The sequence below is a fragment of the Tachypleus tridentatus genome, chromosome 8 (genome assembly GCF_004210375.1).
Source record: "Tachypleus tridentatus isolate NWPU-2018 chromosome 8, ASM421037v1, whole genome shotgun sequence".
In the NCBI taxonomy this organism is placed as follows: Eukaryota; Metazoa; Arthropoda; class Merostomata; order Xiphosura; family Limulidae; genus Tachypleus; species Tachypleus tridentatus.
Window position 1 is genome coordinate 82,597,433 of NC_134832.1, and position 18,656 is coordinate 82,616,088.

Below are 18,656 nucleotides of genomic sequence, written 5' to 3' on the forward strand. Positions count from 1 at the left end.
GAAAAGCACTGCCGGTCCTCTTCAGTCATTAACCTCGTTTTTATGTATGAAGTTTCAAAAGTAACTTAAATTTCCTGTTTTATAATATAAGAATTTTTGCTTTTTAACTATTTACTTCGTTTTTGCTTTCACATTTTGTGCAAACAGTGTTAAAACATTTCTACTTACGTTTTGTAAATATGGTGTAACTGTTTTTCATCACCTTCGTCATCAGACAAAAAAAATAGTTTGTTTCTTCGATTTCATGCGAGACGACAAACTTTTCTACACTTTCAGTTGTAGATGCGTTATAAGTATGGCAGTCAATTCTTTAGCATTGATAGAGACGACAGGGTATTGCCGCTTGGCTTCTCTTTGGTCAGCAGTTCGGTATTAGGGACAGCGGAAGATAGTCTAGCTTTGCCATGAATATAAATAATAATTTTCTCATTTACATAAAAGTTGTATTGCTAATTTCAAACGTGAAGCAGTATAGAAAACGTTTTTGTAATACAAGTGACCGTTCTGTTTTAATTAATACTGATGAATTGTAATATAAAAGAGTTGCCATTAAATCTTATTTTAGCCATTGCACCGTTTTTTAATTACATGATGCATATAGTAGGTGTAACAGTCGCTCATGAACACATTAAAATTTTATTGCCTTGACATTAGAGAATGATTTAGTTATTAGTGTTCCCACTGTACACGTTTAACACAGTATAGGGACTATTTACTAATAAAGTTTCAGTATTGCATCACACGGTTTAAATAAATCTCCATAAGTTCATTATAGTTCACCTTTTTGCATGATCAAGCTTAATAAATTGTAATTCCTTCTAAAAACAGTTATATTGCAACCATGTCAAAGTTATTGAGATTGTTCACCGTGTTGTTGTTTGTTAACGTAGCAATTACAGTGAATTTAATTCTAGAAATTCAAAACTAACTGAAGGAGAAGAATTAAATCATAATATTTTGTAGTGCTGATATTAACCGCTGTGTGGTGTCTCACCTAGTGCTGAGTTAATTATTACACTATATATTATATTACGATTCATACGCTCAAAACTTATAAAAGATTAGAAGCCATTAGATCAGTGGTTCTTAACCTGAGGGTCGTTTGAAGTTTCTCGGGGGTCACGGATGGTTTGGGAATTACTGGGGAAATCACGGAGCAGTTTGTAGTTTTTGTGGCAAGTGCATATAACTGCCCGCTAATAAGAAACACGCTGAAGTGCGGCAGTTGAACCACGTCGAGATGCTTGTTGCGCAACCACCTGTCTAATTTTTTAGTAAAATGTTCATATATTACAACGTTTTGAATTGCCTACATTTTTTAACTGTATAATATTAATACATCAAACTTAAAACTTAAATATCAAAATTTTCATCCTATTTAATATATTTATTAACCCTCACACTGAGTGAATAAGTAGGTTTTTCATGATGATCAGTAATCCCATGCATTTTACATTTGTTTAGCACTTGTAGCATTTCTCAAGGTCATTTATTTGTAACATTTTTAATAAATTAGGATCTTTATATAGTTTTGTTTTATTCTACCTTTACACGTTTCACCATTACAAATATTATTATAGGAGTCACGGTAATACCCTAGAGAGTCTTGGGGGGGGGGGGTAAGACGATGAAAAAGGTTAAGAACCACTGCATTAGATCATAAATTTGTGTTAAAAATAATGTTAACTCCAGTTCTCTTAATCGTACAACTCAGCTGATGATTTCTGGTATTGAATTTAAAGATAAAGTATAAAAACAAAACGCCTTCAGTTTGTTATTTATCACCAATTTTGAATCATTAATTCTAACAAGGAGCAGGTGCTTAATAGCTAAGTTAAATGTTTCTATTCCAACATTGTTTTTGAATGTTTTATTATTATTATTGAAATTACGCTATAGTTTAGTTGGAGATGTACATAAAAGTTACAGTTGAGTAAGTAGTTCTTTCTTCAAATTCGCGCACACAATTTTATATTTTTACCTCGTGGGGAAAAAGTATGGTTTTGAAATAATGAATTGAATTCTGATTGGGTATAACGATAGTATTCATAAAATTATGTATTAATAGCTACACTTCGTTTGACTTCCTTACGATTTACTGATTAATTGTAATGTGCCAACCTGTGCTGTATAATAGACTACTATGTACGACCTATACTAAATAACGTGACATGTTGCCCCAAAGTGTTAAGGTTTAATTACTCAAGATACTATCATGAGTTATTTGATTTTCCGGCTTTTATCTATCTGCGGTTGATGTTCAGTCGCTGTTACGTTGTTGTTGTTTTTTATCTTTATAGTGTGTTAATATAGCCCTTGCCAATGTATCATAAAACTTGAATAACTGCTAACTAGATGGAGAAAATGTCAAGCACGTATGTAACACACGTATGCGATACTGTATCTAATTAATGAATCTTTTATCAGCCAATAATAAAATTAATTTCATGTATAATTTATATTTGTTTTTAATTGGATATTACATAGACTTGAGAATGAAAATTTAATACTCTGTGAACTTGGTTTGTTTAATTATACGTCTGTATTGCATCTTCGAGATTCCTGAATGTAATTAATCAACGGTTATATATGAGCAGCAGGGCAATGCGAACCATTGCGCATTTATTAAAAGGAAGTGTATGCTGGATGTTATAGGATCTGATGAGAAGCTCTCAGTTACTGCAGAGTGGAAGTGATAACTTCAAAAATACACAGACTCTTAGTATCATTATGATGAAATATTCTAGTTGCTCGTCTCCTGTACTAATTTTTATCTTGATACGCATAATTTGTAAATGTTCAAGGTATAATGTATCTTTGGTGTATTGTAGTTTGCATTTTAATACCACAATCAGTACAGAACTTATGAAAATCTTTGATGGATTCTGTTTCGAAATTCACATATACATAATAACCTGTGGCTATATATTTCGTGTTCTTTTAATGGGGTAGGATTTTAGATAAATAAATAATTGAAAACTTCTAATACTCAACGTAACAATGGTTTGGATCGATGTGTGGTATGTAATTTTATCGTATTCCCAAGATATGAGCCCTCCCTCCAACCCAGTGGCACAATTGTGTGTCTGCGGACTTGCAACGTTAGAAACCGGGTTTCTATACCCCCTGGGCCCGTCATGGCCAGGTGGGCTAAGGCGTACGATTCGTAATCTGAGGGTCGTGGGTTCGCATCCCCGTCGCACCAAATATGCTCGCCTTTTCAGCCGTGTGGGCGTTATAATGTTGTGGTCAATTCCACTATTCGTTGGTAAAAAGAGTAGCCCAAGAGTTGGCAGTGGGTGGTGATGACAAGCTGCCTTCCCTCTAGTCTTACACTGCTAAATTAGGGACGGCTAGCGCAGATAGCCCTCGAATAGCTTTGCGCGAAATTCAAAAAACAATCTATACCCCTGGTGAACAAAGCATAGATAGTCCACCGTGTAGCTTTGTGCTCAACTATAAACAAAATAGCACAAGGTTTGTTGATACAAGTTAACACTTATTTTGAACTGCTACAAAATAAGTATTTATTTTAGATCAAGAAAGGCAAATTCATCCGTTTGAGATTAAATTAGAGATGGAATTCAAATACAAGACAGTAAAATTACCTAATGTTTTGTATTATATATAAAATACCTAAATTTGAAGATGGTTCGTTTTGAAACATTTGCTGAATCCCCTGTACTTTCTTTGCGAACACTGCAGTTTTGCAGGGCAGTACAGAACTCGTTAAACGGGATGTAGTATTTTGACTTGAGCTATGACTATGTTAGAATAATCAAGAGCTTTCTTTCTGTTCAGCTCATTACTTCATGTCCTCTACTGTCTTCTGAACTGTAATTCTTCCACAACGTTCCTTATAGAAACATACAGATGATTAAACTTTAGTTCGAGAATATTAAACACACCGACTGTTTAAAACTTCGTTTGTTTATTTTATCATAGTTAGATAAATCAGCTGTTTAGTCTCCTTTTAATGCAAGACGTTTCCTTACCATAGTATGGTGTGGAGGACGCACATCCTCATGTCTCTTGATAAAAAAAATACCTGATAGATTGATATCGATCGGGAATTAGCTGGTAGACAGTTAGTAGTTTTACCTCGAGATAACGTATGCAGGTTTGTGAAGGATATTTTTATAAGATCTCTTGTCGGGGCCATTACAGAAGGTGTATTTCATTTATCTGTGTGGAGTGTTTGTTTTTGTATGTTCGGTAGAAAGTATTTTGTATTTTAGAAATCGAAACTTAGAAATATATTTAATACTGTTCAGTTGTGTAGAAAGGTTCTATTATATTTCTGTACATCCAAATACTCACTTGAAAGTAGACTTCTTGATGAAGAACACAATTCCGGTTTGCATCTAAAATGCGTTTTTTCTACTGCAAGGTTGCTAAAAAATATATAGTTATTAAACACTGTTTCCATGGTATTTGATGAAGCAGTCGATCCTCTCGAATGTCATACTTCTGAAACTTATTTCACAGTCTAATAAATTTCGAGCTTTATGTATAGGTAAGAAACGACCTGTGTAGCTTCTCTCTGTATACAGCTGTATTTCCTTTGAACTCTGAGGGTCATTAGAGAGTTACGAAGACTGAGTGCATGCATCCATTATGCACTATTGAAAGAGTAGCATCTCTTTGTGTTTCGATATGACAGTTTCTGTTCTTGCTTTTGTGCGATAGTTGAAAGAACGTTTTTCTGGCAGTATTTTGCATTGATTTAGATTTCCGGTTTTCTCATTAATTCATAGGTAAAGATTCGCAGAATAATTGTTCTGTAGGTTACTTTAAAGCTATTGAAGCCCCTTTTGTTTGCCCTTTGTGGGTTTTTTTCTGGCCTATATATGGGCACTGGAGCATGCTTAGGGGATATTTTATATTACGTTTTTTTTTTTCGTGTATAATTATAATGCCCAAATCGCTCATAAGTTGAAAATAGCGTGATAACATAACCGATGTTTCATATTCAGCCATGAATTGCATAGCAATACATGTTTATTCTGAATTTAGAAGTAAGAAATGTAAGGTCGAATACCTCATATTAAAGCGATTTGGAGCCTCAACACTTCGTTGCAGTCGAATTCACCACGTCTGGTCGTAAGCTGTCTAACGGTCGTACATCTTGACAAAGTTGCACTTGGTAGTTTCCACTGCAAATTGTTTATTCTCAAGACTTGCTACATCAAGAGTATTACTATATGTTTTTCATAAGCTATCTAAAGTGTGAGAATTTCGATTGGTTTACCAGAGTTTGCGTCAACAATCTATTAGCGCAAAACTTCATAGGCGCTGCATCCGACGTTGTAACCTATATCTCTCTGTATGTAATAGTGTGCATACACGTTTCATTTTCTAGATGTTTGAGGTATGCGAAGGTTGAACAAATATATTGTGGAAGCAACTCGTGTCGCTTTGCCAAATGGAGATCTTTTTTTATTGTTGCATATTGTACCCTGAAACACGTAGACGACTTTTGTACTGATGTTCCTGTTCATGTAATCTCACCTGTTACAAGACGACGCACTTTGCCTATCACGGTTGAAGTACGATTTGTTTCGAATATCACTCGAGATGGTCCGGCTGCCTCAAGTTAGGCCTAGCATGGCCTAGTGGTTAGGGTGTTGTACTCTTAATCTTTGGATCGGAGTCAAACGTGCCTTTGATGCTCACTCCTTCAGCCATGGGACGTTGTAAGATTATGGTCAATCCAAGTATTCGTTGATAAAGATTGGACTAAGAGTTGATGGCGAGTGGTATTGACTCATTGCCTTCTCTCTAGTCTGTCATTTAGAAATTAGGAATGGTTAGTGTAGATAGCACTTTGAGTAGTTTTGTGTGAATTTCAACAAAATTAAGACTCAAGTTTATAAACTTTCTTTCGGTTGCCAATACCATTAGGTACAAGAAATATTCACGTGTTGGAATTTCTTAATCTCCGATCTGAATATATTTTAATGATCGGAGTATATATTTTGCGTCGGAAAGGGTTCTTACCCTTGTTAAAAGTGACCACTCTTCGATTAAATTGCACTGCCTATGAACATTGAACAATGTTAAAATGTAGCTTTGATACTTTCCATTCCACCCTACTTTATAACACGTAACATGATGACTTGCATATTCCAGATTTCTTTAATATAAGGCAGGTAATCCTGGTTACGACGTAATTATCTGTTTTTGTATTAGTCTTCAAGAGTAGTGGCTGTATACATTTAGTATTGTTGTACCGTTCGTTACTACAGAGTAATGAAGTTTTTTGTGTGAGTTATTTGTGGATTAAGTTGTTGGTAAGGGCTGATGAGAGCAAGTATATTTGAAATTGTTAGTTAAAGGTTTTATAGTTGAGTATTATTTTTGGTTATGCGTATGTTATTTAGAATGTACGCTGTTAGTTCATGGTTAGTATAGACACCTGGTGGATCTGCTGCTGTTCACTACTGTATACAAACACTAATATTCTAGTGACTTGTTGTCGTCACGGGACTTCTACTGCAGTTGATCCGGGTACACAGCCTAAAGATTTTACGTTCCTGTCACTACGAAATATTTACTATCACTCACACAGGTAAAACAATCTAGGATTTTGTGTCCCAGTCACCATGTAAACTCGTACTACCACGTATCATGTTACACCAGATAGACTTAATCCTTCATTGCCGTGTATCTCTTACTATTACTTTTTCAGCCACGTTTCATATACTTTTTTACCCTTTTCCTGTACAGCTAGAACTTTTAGATACTGACTGTTTCGAAATTTTATTTCTGCTACTGTCTTTGTAGAGATATTCTTGACTTCATTTCACTGGAGTGACCTACATCCTGTTAATTTACAACAGCTGACGTGTTTTAGCTTCAGTTGCGACGGATACAGCTACCTGGTGTTCGCTTGATATGGCTGACCTGATTCAGCCGTAATTACGACGGGTACAGCTAAATTGTGTACGCTTGCTGTGGCTGAACTAATTCAGTCGTAGCTAGACGGATACAGCTATATTGTGTTGGCTTGATATGGGTGACATGATTCAGCCGTAGTTATACGGATACGGGTGCATTGTGTTGGCTTGATATGGGTGACTGCTTCAGCCCTCTTCTATAACAGTATATTGTGCAGACGTGCTGTAATGAACAACATTCTTCAGCCTACCTTGTGTGTGCAGATGCGTCGTAGAGATTTTTTAACCTTGACATCGTACTGAGAGTAGGCAATTTAGATTATATCTTATTTCATACTTGATCTCATTGTGTTCGGTGTCATGTTGTCTTGTTAGAGTATGCAGCATAGAAACTTGTACGTACATTAGAAAATTGGTTTCCAGTGAGATTTACTATAAACCTAAGTCTGGTTTTTATACATAACAGATCTGAAATACTGGGCATTTACTTAATACAATTAAGTAAACTGAAGTTGTATCTTGCAAACAAACAAAAACATTACACTTAATCTTCCTTTTGTAAGATGTAATAAAAATTATGTGGACAACAATGGAGTGTACCCAGCACTATAACATAAGAATATTGTTTGCTGTAAAAGACACCAGGGTCGTTTAGTCAGAGTTTTATTAATCGCTTTATTTAATAACACATCTAGCTATACGTATGTTAATACAGGTTTCACCTACGTATAAATATTAAAGGTTTGTGCTCCAGAAAAGTGAGTAATTTTACGTAAATAATTTGTTTATAGCCCTCTTCCCTTAAGATTTAGGAATAATGTTGCTGATAAAGGTAAAATGGGAAATGGTTTGACGTGTATCCCCAATGAAATTACTCATGTAATTAAGACACCATGTTGATATAATTTATTAACTGTGTAGTGGATGTAGTAGGGTGTAACTGACAAGACTGATATACATACATATATATGACGTGTAGTTTCTCTATTGGCTGTAAGTAATAGCTTTGCTATTTAACGAGTGAGATTTTATTAAATGAGCGTCCATTAGTTTAAAACAGTTGGATAAATTACTTGGAACATTTTAAAGTATCCACACTTTTGTTCAGGGTTAGATGCTAGTTTTGAATCCTGGGACGACTTCTTGATAACGTTGCTGTCAGGTTTATTGAAAAATGGAATCTTTGTCCCTTCGTTGAATAGAGAATTCTGTGTATTTAAATATTTTAGAGCTTGGGGATTTTTATTCATTTATTTTTTGGGTGTCTTCGGTTACGTTAGTTGGGATTTTATGACGGTTTGGTTTTTTAACCACATCAGCATTTGGTAACCTGGAATTTGATGAACAAATAAAGTTCCACTATATAAATAAAATGTTTAAAATTCCAGTATGTTTGTCAGAATTCTGAATATTTATTAATATTGGGCCACAAAAGTAAAAAAAAAAACGTTTAATTTAAATCAGCGTTTTGGAATAAAGTTCATCTGCAAGACCTCGGTATTTTTGGACACCCTGTGATCCAAATTTGTATTGTTTATATAGCGCTCTCTTTGCATAGTAATATGTAAATATACGAATTAAACAAACATCTGGGTGATATAAATATAAGTGAGATTGTTGATCTGTTCAGGTTTCAGGAGAGAAAGGTGGAGTTGTTAAATTTCATGTGATTATAATTAGCTCATGCCTTGCTGTTTTACTTTAAATATTAATTCATAATTCAGCTCAAAATTAAGGTAAAAGTATTACAGGAAAAGGCAAGAAAATAATGTAAAATTTTTACATTTTTACAGACTTTTGTCATTCTCCAAACCGTTAATTTTAATGTTTTAAGATAGTTTTATCCACTAAACGAAAACTTCTTGTATTCTAAAGACGGCTGGTATGTGTATTAAAACTTTAATTAAATTGAGTATAGAACAACGTTTCGATCTCCTTAGGTCATCTTCAGGTTAACAAAGACAGTTTGTAATGTCATCTTGAGAATACATTTTTATTTCAAGTGGGTTTCTCGTCATCACTGAAAACCTGTTGTCCTAACACGGTTTTTAGGAAATTATTCATTATATTTATTTTTGTTTTATATACATGATCTAACTCTTGACTATAACTAGTTAATATGTTTTGCATTATTACCCATACAATTCAGTTTGTGCTTCATATTTTAGTTGATGTTTGAGTGGTTAACGTATACATTTGTCTACATTTTAGTCTACGCTGGATTTGTGTGTTTAGATCGTAAAATGTTATGTGCATATTTTTGTATCAGAACTGTGAGTACAATGTGTCGTGTTAATTTATATTTACGCAAGTCTGATCGTTTCTTCTCTGTGTGCCTGTAGATGCATCACCCTATCCAGATGAAGCCTGCTGATAGTGAAAACAGAAACGGTGAGTACAGTTTGTATCTTACGTCAGCTTGTTGATTTTGGTTTCAGGTTGTGTGATGGTTTATATATTTCAATAGGGTAATAAGAGATTTTCATATTTTGGAGTTTTCATTTCAAACGTGATAACATTAACATCTCTTTTTACAAATAAGATGTACATCAATAATTTGCATTAACCATGGTTATATCCATGTGTATAACCAACATTTACTACAGATGCCTGTTTTCCTTCTTTAAGTATATACTGTAATTCACTGCAAATAGCTCATTGTGTAACTTTTCGCTTAAAAACTAAAACTTGTGTAGAACCTGTATTTTGTTACATAGAACATACACTATATTAACAACCTCGAGATTTGTTAAAGGATTTTATATATCATCTTCCATCCTACTTTGTATGAAACCCTGGTGCCGATTTGATATATTTGCGTAGTTTATATTTAATTTTAATGGTTGCAAATACGAAAATCGAACAGTTTCACAAGTATAAATTGTTGTGTGTTAATGAAGAAAACGAATTCACCGAATACTGGTCCACCGCTGGTACAGCGGTAAGCCTACAGATTTACAACTCTAAAATCAGGGGTTCGATTCCCCTCGGTGGACTCAGCAGATAGCCCGATGTAGCTTTGCTGTAACAAAACACGCACGTACACCCTTCACCGAATACTGCCAAGAGAAGCCTCTTTCGTGGGTTGTGTTTATAGTTATAACAGTACTCAACGTAAGGTTCATAAAGAAATCATTAAGAACTTCGTAGCGAATAACCTTCTTTGTTTTCGGCACAAAACTCATTCAGTGTTTTTCTGTTTGTTATAGTACTTAGTGATGCACATTTTTATGTAAAATTATTTTCAATTTAGAATTAAGAATTTCCAGGGAGGAAGTGAGAGCGTCTGAGAACCAGAATAAAAATGCTATGGTGGTAAAATTAATCTTACCTGAACAATTAGTCCTGGGACTGATCGAACGTCCTTGTCTTCACTTGATATAGCAGATATATTATGCTTAATATTATCAAACACGTGTTTACTGTTAGTCAGAATTTCTTATTAATAATTATTCATTAAATCTGAAAAAACAAAACGAGAAATAATATTTTTCTTGACGTAGAAACGGTGATAGTTTTTGCAAATACTGTATTACTAAGTTGTGTACTTCTGATACTTAACTCTCAGAAAGTGTAGACTGCACAAGTCGTATGTTTGTTATATTTTCTGTGTTGTATAACGTAGGACCGAATGATAAATTACTTAAAAAAAAAAAAACACCACTGAACCATATACCGAATTTACTTTTATACATTTATTGTGGTATCAGTGTTTGTTTCAGTTTGATGCATGTAACGTATATTGTTAAATGTGTATTGCACAAGTCACGCTTGTTCTGTAAATTTGTAGATTTTCGAGAATCAACAATACGTTTTACGAAAACACTAGCGTATATTCGAGTATTGTTGAGCTTTCGGGAATCTAGTCTTGTTGAGTATAAAAGCTACTTATTGCAAGGCGCCGAGAAACAGTTGTAGAATATTGTTGGTTTTCTACACGTATTTGACCAGGAACCTTTATAGATTTTGAGGATTACGAACGTTCAACTTCAGCGAATTAACTTAGGATATTAGTATTTCTACGAGGACATTAGATGTACAAGCTTACTTTTTAGAGAGAGATATATATCTTGTTAGACCAAACAAGAATACAGCTAACTAACATTCTTGTCAAGTGAAGTGTTTTCGTGTATCAACATAAAATGAATTTGCTCGTTGTGGACTATGACTATTGATGAGTTTGGAATCAGATAGAAGACTATTGTATGTGAGTTTGTAAAATTTTTGCTTATAAATTATGGTTATTACAAATAGTTACTATAAATTGTATTCTTGTTTGTATATTAAATATATTCGTTAAGAATATTTATGTATCAGTTGTGTTGACAAATATCAAATTTAGTACATATCGACATCTAATTTACTTCGAAATTCAAATTTCCAGCTATTTGAAGTCTTTACACGTACTGTACATAAGAAATTTGTGACTTGCCTGAGATAAAATACAGAACAACTACAATTCTTAATCTTGTTTTGTGAATTTTAGTAGGTGATGTCAGGTGCTTTCAAAATCCAAATTGCCCTCTTGAATCTATTGGTGTTTTTAAACTTCTTTTCTAAGCTGGCGAAGTATAATTATAAGTAGTCATACTTGTAGTAGCACATTATCTTGTTGACATTACATTATTTATTCCATCCTTTATGGTTTTTCAAGAAGAGTATATAATAGTGTTTGAGCCACAGTGTCTGGCATATCCATTGCCCACGACGCGTTTTGCTGAATACAGAGCTAATCAGAACGGCTTAGGATACAACATACTCTGAAATGGTGCAAACATTACTTATGTAAATCATTTTTTATAATAACAGTTGTTACGATGTGAACGCATTTTCTAAACTGGAGAACAATGCTCATAATTAATTTTTACTTGTCCTGAATCAAATGGTTTCTCTGTTGAAAATACTTTATGCGCGTTTGCTACGAGTTTTGCAACATTTGAATTTTCTTGTCTTTTTATGTTTTGTTCTTGTTTATTTAACTTTTTCTAGCACAGGCTGATAAAGAAAAACACCAAGTACTACTTTCAATCAATCAAGAATGAAAAAACATTGTGGGCCTAAAATGTTTTAGCTGTTTCGCATGGAACTGATTTTTAAGTGCATATTAGAAATGATCGTTTAACTTAGGGCTAGTTGTCTATAAGTACTGTAACGCAGACGTTTTTTATGTGTTAATCTTGTAAATGGGTTGCAATACATGCTAAAATGAGAAAACTAGCCACTCCTTTTCATATAGGTTATATTGCAACACTTTATTATCAGATAGGCAGCCTGGTTCATCAGGCCTAGCGCGCCCAGGCCGTGAAAGGTTTTCTCGTGCGCATCGTAATCTGAGGGTCGTCAAGGGTATCTAATCAATTACAGTTTTTAAAACGCGCCGCCAGGGTTCTCCATCCTCGAGTCGCTCACTTCGTTCCTGAACACCCCAGTTGGAAACATGCTCGCCCTCCCAGCCGTTAGGGCGCGTTAAGGCGTGCGTTATAATGTGACGGTCAATCCCACTTTTCGTTGGTAAAAGAGTAGCCCAAGAGTTGGCGGTGGGTGGTGATGACTAGCTGCTTTCCCTCTCGTCTTACACTGCTAAATTAGGGACGGCTAGCACAGATAGCCCTCGAGTAGCTTTGTGCGAAATTCCAAAACAAACCAACAATTATTATCAGACATTGTAATATGAATATCATATCTGAGTATTGTATATTGACTTGTTTAAGTGGTGATATATCACTTTTGTCTGTTTTATTTATATTTAAGGGATAAAAATGGAATCTTTTTTTTTGGCTACAAAGAAACAAACTTATTTTATTTTCATGTAGTTTTTACTATTTTCTAGGATTACTAATTTATAGTAAACATTTTATTAAGGTCAATTCTGGCATCATTTGTCAAACCCCACTTTTTTGTATTACAGAATTTTGGGCTGGGCGTGGCTTACTTCTTAAGGTACCTGTCGTATAAATTCAAGAGATCAGTAGTTGTGTCCTTTGCCGTAAAAACGCTTTACACACATTTTAGACATTAAGCGAGATGTAGTAGTGGTAGTGAAATATCACTGTTTGGTGAGATAAGAATTGGTAGTAGGTGCATTTGACGAGTTGCCTTTCGTACAGTCTGTGCGTTAAAAAAAACATCGGAATATTCCTTAATGTTATGGAGTTAATTGCTGCAAACAAGCTGTAATTGAAAGATTAATTAAACTTTTAGTTAATTTTGACACCCGAGGTTGTATTGATTTCGTCGTTATACACATAAATGTGGAAGTGTCATTAGTTTGTATGGTATATTTTGGGCCTGTGTACAAGTTAGAAACAGCGGAAGGTAATTTTGAAGTCGTATGTGAAACTAGTTCTCTTTTATTAGCCTGTTAGATTTTCACTTTCCATGATAATTTGTCCTTCTTTTGTTCAAGGTTCCTAAACAGGTTCTCATTGAACTTGATTTATACACGACAGTTCGCTACTTGGGGAAGCTGAGGGGTTTCTCTTACAATGGACCATTTTGATCAGTAAACGAGCTGAAATTTTCTGCAGAAACCGTGTGATTGATTACCTGTTGCCCAAAACGGCTGATGTAGAATTACCGAACGCTGTTACGGAAACAAATTATATTTGTGTGTGTATGTGTATTCCATTTTTATAACATTGTTTGCGTCTCATTTCCTTTCGCCATTCTGTATAAAAAATAAATTATCCGTCACTTTTTGAACTGTTAGGAATATCAAGAATGACCTGTCTTGATATATAAATTTATATTTGTATTATTGGATGGAAATGACATTGTTAAACTTCTGTGTGTCTGTTATAGTTGTGGGGAGCGACAATTGTTTAAAAGTAAGTTTAGATGCTTACAAAATATAGGGTCTGACACTGCCAAACTGATCGATCAGACAGTTTGATAAACAAGTAATGATCGCCCCCAAGTGTTTGGTACATTAAGGTCGGTGGTTAATGCTAATATAATGGGTAAGGGTGAGTAATTAATTATGTAGTTGTTTTGAAGGTTGCATGGGACTACCCGAGTTATATTTATTACACAATTTTGTATATTGAGACTGGCGCTCGTCTTTCTCGGTTCTCTTTTTGTGTTCTAGTAGTTTTAAGTAGCTTATTTATTTAGTTCTTGTAATTATATGCGTTGTTCATGTTCAGATCGTCTGCCCAACCTTTTCCGTTGACTTTTCGGCTTTATTTTTTGGTGTAATCGTAACACTTTGTAGGTTATTAGTGCGTTAATATTTCACGTTATATTGTAATAGTTAGTGGTAAACACACGAATATCATAACGAAGCTGGCAATTTCCAGTTTTTGAAACCACTGAAAGCTTGTCTAAATTGTATAGGTTCGTAGTGTTTTGGAAATCTCTTGAGGCAGTTGTTCGAAGAAACGTTTTCAAAGGTTTATTTATTAGCATTCGGATTTCTCGTTTTCATCTTGCTACAAGCAGGTGTGACTTGCATTTTCATACAAGAATGAGAAATTCCCGTAAATGTAATTATCTGATACTTCCCTTTTTAAAAGTACTACAACCTTCAGAGATTATTCATTTCATGTCGTTTCATACGGAAGTTTATATACGCTTATAACACAAATAAATGTAAAAATACAAACTCCGGAGTAAGGATAACCCCTGGGATAACGCAAAACTACTGTTAAAAACTCTCACCCATCAGTTCATGTTATGCAAATCTTACGTATCATGATTCATCTTATAAAGATGCGACTATCTTTACCAAATATTAGTTTAGAAGCGTAGATGAATATTTGTTCATTAACATTACATGTTACATGACTTGACAATTGAATGGCTCGAATAAAAAATGAACTGAGAGATTATTGACATTACAATAGCTTTTCATTATCGTGGGCAAGATATTATAAATTCCAATTATCCAATACTTGTTTTTTGAATTTTAGTTTCCTGCTATAATGCAGTGTTTATATTGAGGAAAATCACATAACTATTATGCATTTCTGAAAGTTTTCTTAAGGTCATTATACGTTGCGTGGGTCAAGTATGTAAGGTACATGTTCTAGTAAAGTTTGTTGTATTTATTTTTGTATAAAGATTTTTTCTTGTCGATATTTGTTTTTTGCATCCTAACGTTCAGAATCATTTTTTTTGTAATTGTGTTGAGTATTATATGTAATTTTTGATATCCTATATTACATTGTTTTTTTAATTTCGTGCAAAGCTACAAGAGGGCTATCTGCGCTAGTCGCCCCTAATTTAACAGTGTAAGACTAGAGGGAAAGCAGCTAGTCATCACCACCCACTGCCAACTCTTAGGCTACTCTTTTACCAACGAATAGTGGGATTGACCGTAACATTACAACGCCCCGACGTCTGAAAGGGCGAGCATGTTTGATGTAACGGGGATTCGAACCCGCGACCCCAGATTACGAGTCGAGTGCCTTAATCACCTGGCCATGCCGGGCCTGATATTATACGTAATTTGTTATAATGTGCACAAACTGGATAGATTATCGTCTAGATATGTTAGTAACTCTCGTCCATTAATAACGCTGCACTCGCGTTATAATTAAGAAGTAACCCACTAATGACTTTTCTCAAGCCATCGACTCCTTACTAGGGCAATCATTTCGCGAGAATAAGGATCCATGACAGAGAGGGTGGTATTTCTCCCAGCCAGATTAGAACTAACTTTCTACCTCACCGAACACTATTTTTGGAGGTTTATAGGATATGAATGATGCTTAAGTGGGAACATCTTCTAGAGAATCTTCTTGCACTTTCTTATTCAAAAAGTGCTTCGAACACTTTGTTAGACTTTATTGCAAGTTGTTTTCCACTGTGTCCGAAACTCAGTTTCAAAACTATCGATTAACATAAATTGTGATATGCAGTAGTAAGTTAGTAAGCTAAAGCTTCGAATTGTATGTTTATAATGTATTTTTAGTAAACCAATGAATTATTCATAAATTTGACAAACTGCATGTAAACATTATATCGCGATTGCTTTTCCAACAGTTCTGTCAAATGGACTGAAGAAAGTTAGCTATTAACTATTAAGAACATTAATGTAAATTAGCCACGATCTGCAAAATCTTTACGGTTGTTTTCATGCCATTCACTTTAATTTTCCTTATTCTGTCATTTCCACACACAACATTTAAGTTGCATTTTGTTGCAGGCAGTGTGTTACATCGATAAATCCTAGTCTGTATAAAAAAATTTACGCGGTCGGTTTAATAAACCTAGACGTACTTAACTTTCTTTGATAATACTAGACTTAAACAGTATAGTAATGGTATTTATAATAGTGTACTAAGTATGAACCAGTTATGAGTGCTCAGCGTATGACACGTTTTAAGAGTTTGAAACAAAGAATAAAGACTAAAAAAAAAAAAAAGCTAAATAGTGTTTATATCGGTCTTTGAAACAAATCGAGGCTAAACTATTGTAAAGTGAATGCAAAATTATAATGAAAGCAAACTTAGTTCAGTATGTAGAAACATCTGAATGCGTATTCAGAGAGTTATGTTTTGAACGAATTGCGCATGCGTATTTTAGATGGAAGTCAAGAAAGCCAAATGCAATTATATTTAGTGTGTTGTTTTTTTTGTGTGAAATGCTTCGCAAGTTATAAAAAGCAACAACTAAAGTTGAAGCCAGTCATTACGTTGTGACAATGATATTGTGCCATTGTATAGCGTACTCGCTGCATTAAAAATACTAACTAAACGAAAAACGGGTAGTATGCTTCTGAATGCCAATATGTATTCTGGACTCTGGGCAAAGAGATCTCTCTACCGATATAAGATTTGTAGAGTTTGTGAAATTTGCTAGAAGATGCCGCACGGGCAGACTCAAGCGTATTATCTAGATAGATTCCAAGATTTTTACCTGTTTATCCCAGTTGATTTAATTTTCGTACAAACACAAACAGTAACATGTTTTTTTGTTTTTTTTTACCGTTAGACCTTTGAAAAAATCCAGCGAATCATACATGTGCGCTAGTAACCAATGAATCATAACTTTCCCAGGTTGCAGGGTGGTTTTGTCATTTTGCTGTTAAGTGATACTAGTAAAATGTTCCCACGCTAGATTTGTCTAAACCTTGCTTGTGATTGATTCATGATGTTTGTTTTCTGACACTATTTGTAAGCCTTACAGTTAATCGGGTACGTTTTGTATTGCTAATTTTTTATTTTATTTTTTCATATTGTTAATGAATTCATTTGATTTTCTCCGCCAAAACAAATCTACAGTAGTGCAGTGTTTAGCAAGTTTAAGAATTTTCCTTTAAAACTAAAGTGTCCGATGTATTTTATCCGCTTCGAGATTTCTAGTATCGATTCTTAATGAGTTTGTTTTTAAGAACTGTGGTAAATTCCCCGCGATAGACAAAGCGTAAATAGCCTATTGCGAAGCTTTGTTTGTTTTAATGTAAAATGTTTTCGCATAGAATACCTTATTACGTTTTAAGAATTTCTCTTGTCTGTGTTATTTAACAAGTAATAAGGAGTTTGGTGGGGTGGAACTGTTCCTGGGAGTTAAGAGTGAATTTTAGGGGGAAAAGCACTCTTTGTCGCTCAGACTGGACGAGTCGTAGTAGAACATTGAAAAATACTGTGGTCAGATGAGAATAGATCTATTTGCCCCATAGGGAACAAATCGATCGTTGGAGAACACAAGTATAGACCTAGGAGGTATCAGATCTATCGCAGCTCAGCGTTTAGTGTACTAATGTCGTGTGTGTGTGACAGTTAGAATTAACGATTCTTTACGCTAGAAACAAGTACGTAACTACCTTCTACCTTAACTTAAAATGTGCTTTGTACCAACATTTCTTTGTACGGTGCGTATGTGGTTGTACACTGGCAGGCGAAACAAACTTGTGTTGAACTACAGCGCTTTTTATATGGAAGACGGTATATGGTTGGAGAAGACCATTAACTTATTTTGATATTTTCTAATACCTTAAGATCATTCATCTTGTTATGATTAAAACGTTTATTGTATATGGTAGGTTATGAAACAGAGTCTTACAATTTGAAACTTATGACAAAATATCGTTTAAGAATTGTGAGAATTCGGGTGTTAATAAAATAATAACATGGACATTAGGATACTCTCCAATAAAGAGGGAAAGGTTGAATGTTTTTAATATTCAGTCTCGCCTTTTAAGTTTGTTTGTTTTATGAGATAAAACACATCACCAAAGATTTTATCAGTTGGGGTTTATTTAGAGGTTTTTCCGAAATACTTGAATTATTAAAAGCGGATAAAAATACTCTTACAAGAATAAAATAACTTTATTCCAATAAAACATAGTAAATAATAAACAAAAATGTTTTATGAAAAAAATCCGCGTATTTTAAATTAAACAGTGTAAACAATGAACAAAATAGACATAAAGGTGTTTTTCTGTTAGGCTTTAGCTTTTTTACAGGTGCTAATTTTTGTTTCGATTTCTTTTCAGGGAACTTCTTGAACTTAAAGTAGGATCCTTTTTTAGTCATCCTGTTTTATTAGGATTACATTAGTTTTGAATTAATAATTCTCATATTTCTGCTGTATCATTTACCAAGTTTTATTGTTTTAACAAGTTTATTAGATTCCTGTCAATTTTACCAATAATTTACATAACTATCTAAAATGGTTGTTTTAATCCCTAGGATTTTAAAGAACCTCTATATGCCCTCAAAGACAATAATAATAGAGGCTTTTGTTTTGTATTCCAGAAGAATCAAGCTGTATTCTTTTGGAACAGTTTTCAGAACCGCCATTTTCCAAAGC

The 18,656-nt window shown here is 34.1% G+C and overlaps 1 protein-coding gene across 50 annotated transcripts in view; it reads left to right on the top strand.

Annotated features, from left to right (window-relative positions):
* LOC143222798 (CUGBP Elav-like family member 2) overlaps window positions 1-18,656 on the top strand; it is a 316,460-nt gene that overhangs the window by 229,849 nt on the left and 67,955 nt on the right. For all 50 annotated transcript variants that reach the window (XM_076449788.1, XM_076449785.1, XM_076449803.1 and 47 more), the window contains one exon: window positions 9,242-9,290. In XM_076449788.1, coding sequence (XP_076305903.1) covers window positions 9,242-9,290 — 49 coding nt within the window. The remainder of the gene's footprint in view (window positions 1-9,241; window positions 9,291-18,656) is intronic.